Below are 2,833 nucleotides of genomic sequence, written 5' to 3'. Positions count from 1 at the left end.
GGATACAGGATCCTTTCCGGCGGCGTATGAATACGCTCACCCGCACCCCTACGGACCTACAATTGAGGTGAGCGTAGGGGGGGTCGTACGGCCGTGTAGCCCCATAGAGAAGGAGAGGGGCTGCGTACTAATCACACGCAGCTCCTATCCTTCCCGGCAGCTACTTGGTACAGCCCGGCACGCAGCACGGAGCTGTATGTGTAGGCAGATGTGTGTGAATGGGGCCTAAGGGTGCTGCACATGTAAATAGATGTAAATAGCAGCATAAATCTATGTCCTGGTTCATTCATATACTGCGTATGTGTGTATAGCTCTGGTGCCTGTGGCCTCTAAGAGGTTATATAGTCCCTTGTCTTCTTAGTGGGCTGTCAGCAGATTGAGCTAGGTACGGAGCGCTTACTCCACCTGCTGTAAAGTGAACCTGTTACAAAAACACAAACAAGGGGCGCCATTCCTGGTGCAGACACATTTATTTGAAATAAAAGCAATAAAAGATGAGAATCATACTCGCAAAGGTCGACCTGAATAAAGCATTGTGAATGAATACATGGACCAAAGTATAAGCCAGTGACCGCTGCACAGCCGAGCCTCTGTGCCAGCAGGGAGGGCTGTGATGACGCGTTTCTGGGGTCACACCCCCTTCATCAGATACCTGCTGTAGTCAAGGTACAAGTTCACTTTAAGTGGTCGGTATATTTTCATGTATTGCTGGCTGATAGTCGTATTCACACGGCGTTCTACCACGGCACCTACGAAGTCTCTCTGATATGGGGAGAGTTGCTCCTGTTACCATGACCGATCCCTTTAATTATAGCAGAGGACAGTGATTGACAGATCTGCCTCTCTTCTCTCCGGGCAGCCATTTGTCTTTTCATTTCTGTGTCCAGGCAGCCGACACATCGAGCAATGATGGCGACCTTCTGGTAACATTAAACTTAATTTTATGTACTTTGCTCGGCAACCATTAAGAAGACCATCACTGAGCTATGTTACCATGAGACCAATGTAATATCAGCAAAGCTATGACCGCTTCTGTGCAAAGTAAAACAAGGGCTGATGTATAAATCTCCATTACCGCCACTAGATGGCGCTGAAGAGCATTGTGTGAAAGTTTGGGTCTGTGTAAATGGACTTTGCTACCTTCAAGCAGGTTTTGCATGTTAATAAAAGTCTATGGCAGAGGTCGGCAACCTTAAACACTCAAAGAGCCATTTGGACCCGCCTCCCACAGAAAAGAAAGCACCGGGAGCCACAAAACCCTTTTGACATCTAAAATGAAGATAACACTGCATATATAATTGTTTACCTTTTATGATATCTATAGCATGTATATAGGTATGTGTGGGCTCAGTAACGCACTGGACTCTGGGCTCAGTAACGCACTGGACTTACCTGAGACCCTGCAGAGCACACCATAGATCCAGCACAGCCCATCTGAGACTCTTAAGTCCCCCGCCCCCCCCCCACATACACACGCAAACATGTGTCTTCTGCGCCTATGTGCGAAAAGTGTCGATTGTGCCGCACATGTTACAGATCACCGCGAACGTCGGAGTGCAAGCAATAATTTTAGGGCCATTAATCACTGATAACACTAAACTGATATGCGGTAAAATCGATTAAAGCGTCGCCTATGGTCAATTTTCAGTGTGGTCGTGTTTTGCAATTTTAAGGCTTCGCAAAAAATATTGGGGTGATAAATGTTTCATTACATTTGATAGGGAAATGGGGGGGTTTCAAAATTTTCGGTACTTTTTTGTTATATAGTAAAAAATAAAAAACCCCAGCGGTGATTAAATACCACCAAAAGAAAGCTCCATGCCCCAAAAAAATGGTATAAAATGTATTTCAGTACAGCGTTGCATGACAGAATAAATGTCAAAGTACCGCAGCGCTGAATAGTGAAAAATGGCCTGGCCAGGAAGGGGTGTAGACACCGCGGTCTTTAAGTGGTTAAAGTCAACCTCAACACTTGGACTGATCTTCTGCTCCAAAAGTATCAGCAGCCAAACATAACAGTGTGATTTGTACAGGCACCATAATTGCACCACTTACAACTCTTGATAACCTTCCTGGGTACAGACATGGCAAACCTGCCACTGACTCCTAATGAGCTGAAAGCAGGGCAGGCACAGGAAACATGTTATTTCAGACATCTGGTTCATAAAATTGGCAAATCAGCTTCAGAACCAGAGACAAAGCCGTACACGGGTTATATTTATAGGTGTAATACAGTAAATGTAGCGGTGAATGTGCAGCATATTGCGGGATTCTAACACCAAAATATCTATCCACATATACTAAACATATGAAGACCTGTACTAAGAGTTCTTTGCGTGTAAATAGCTGTGTGTCACCATTTCCAAAAAAAAGTAACCCAAAGTACATGACATATTTCTTTCTTTTTGCTCTTAGATAGAAGATGAGACGCTTACTCTCCAGGTGAGCGCCAACCAGCCCGTGCCAGCTCCTGATTCCTGCCTCAAGACTCCTGACCCAGCTGCACCACCTACAGAGCCTTCCCCTCTAGACAAGAGCAAAGGTTTCTTCACAGATGAGTCTGAACCTCTCCTTCGCTGTGACTCCACCTCCAGCGGCTCCTCGGCTCTTAGCAGAACAGGTTCATTTATAACCAAAGGTAATGATATTGGCGTTAACACTCTCTGATTTAAATAAAATGACACTTGGACTATCGTAATCAACATAATGCCAGGAGAGGATAGGGATGGTAAGCATTGTGCTGGTTTGTTTCAGCAACGATGTCCAATATTGGAGCTGTGGGACACCTATGGATCTTTTAGTGTGGTGTATGCTACTCTCTATTGGTTGAAAA

At 45.1% G+C, this 2,833-nt stretch overlaps 1 protein-coding gene across 1 annotated transcript in view; it reads left to right on the top strand.

Moving 5' to 3' along the window:
• TNFRSF21 (TNF receptor superfamily member 21) overlaps positions 1–2,833 on the top strand; it is a 91,131-nt gene that overhangs the window by 84,929 nt on the left and 3,369 nt on the right. Inside the window, exon 5 of the mRNA XM_018568043.1 lies at positions 2,416–2,638. Within this exon, the coding sequence (XP_018423545.1) occupies positions 2,416–2,638 (223 nt within the window). The remainder of the gene's footprint in view (positions 1–2,415; positions 2,639–2,833) is intronic.

The sequence above is a fragment of the Nanorana parkeri genome, unplaced genomic scaffold, assembly GCF_000935625.1.
Source record: "Nanorana parkeri isolate BGI_ZX_2015 unplaced genomic scaffold, ASM93562v1 scaffold1129, whole genome shotgun sequence".
Lineage (NCBI taxonomy): Eukaryota > Metazoa > Chordata > Amphibia > Anura > Dicroglossidae > Nanorana > Nanorana parkeri.
This window is presented reverse-complemented; position numbering and strand designations above follow the sequence as displayed.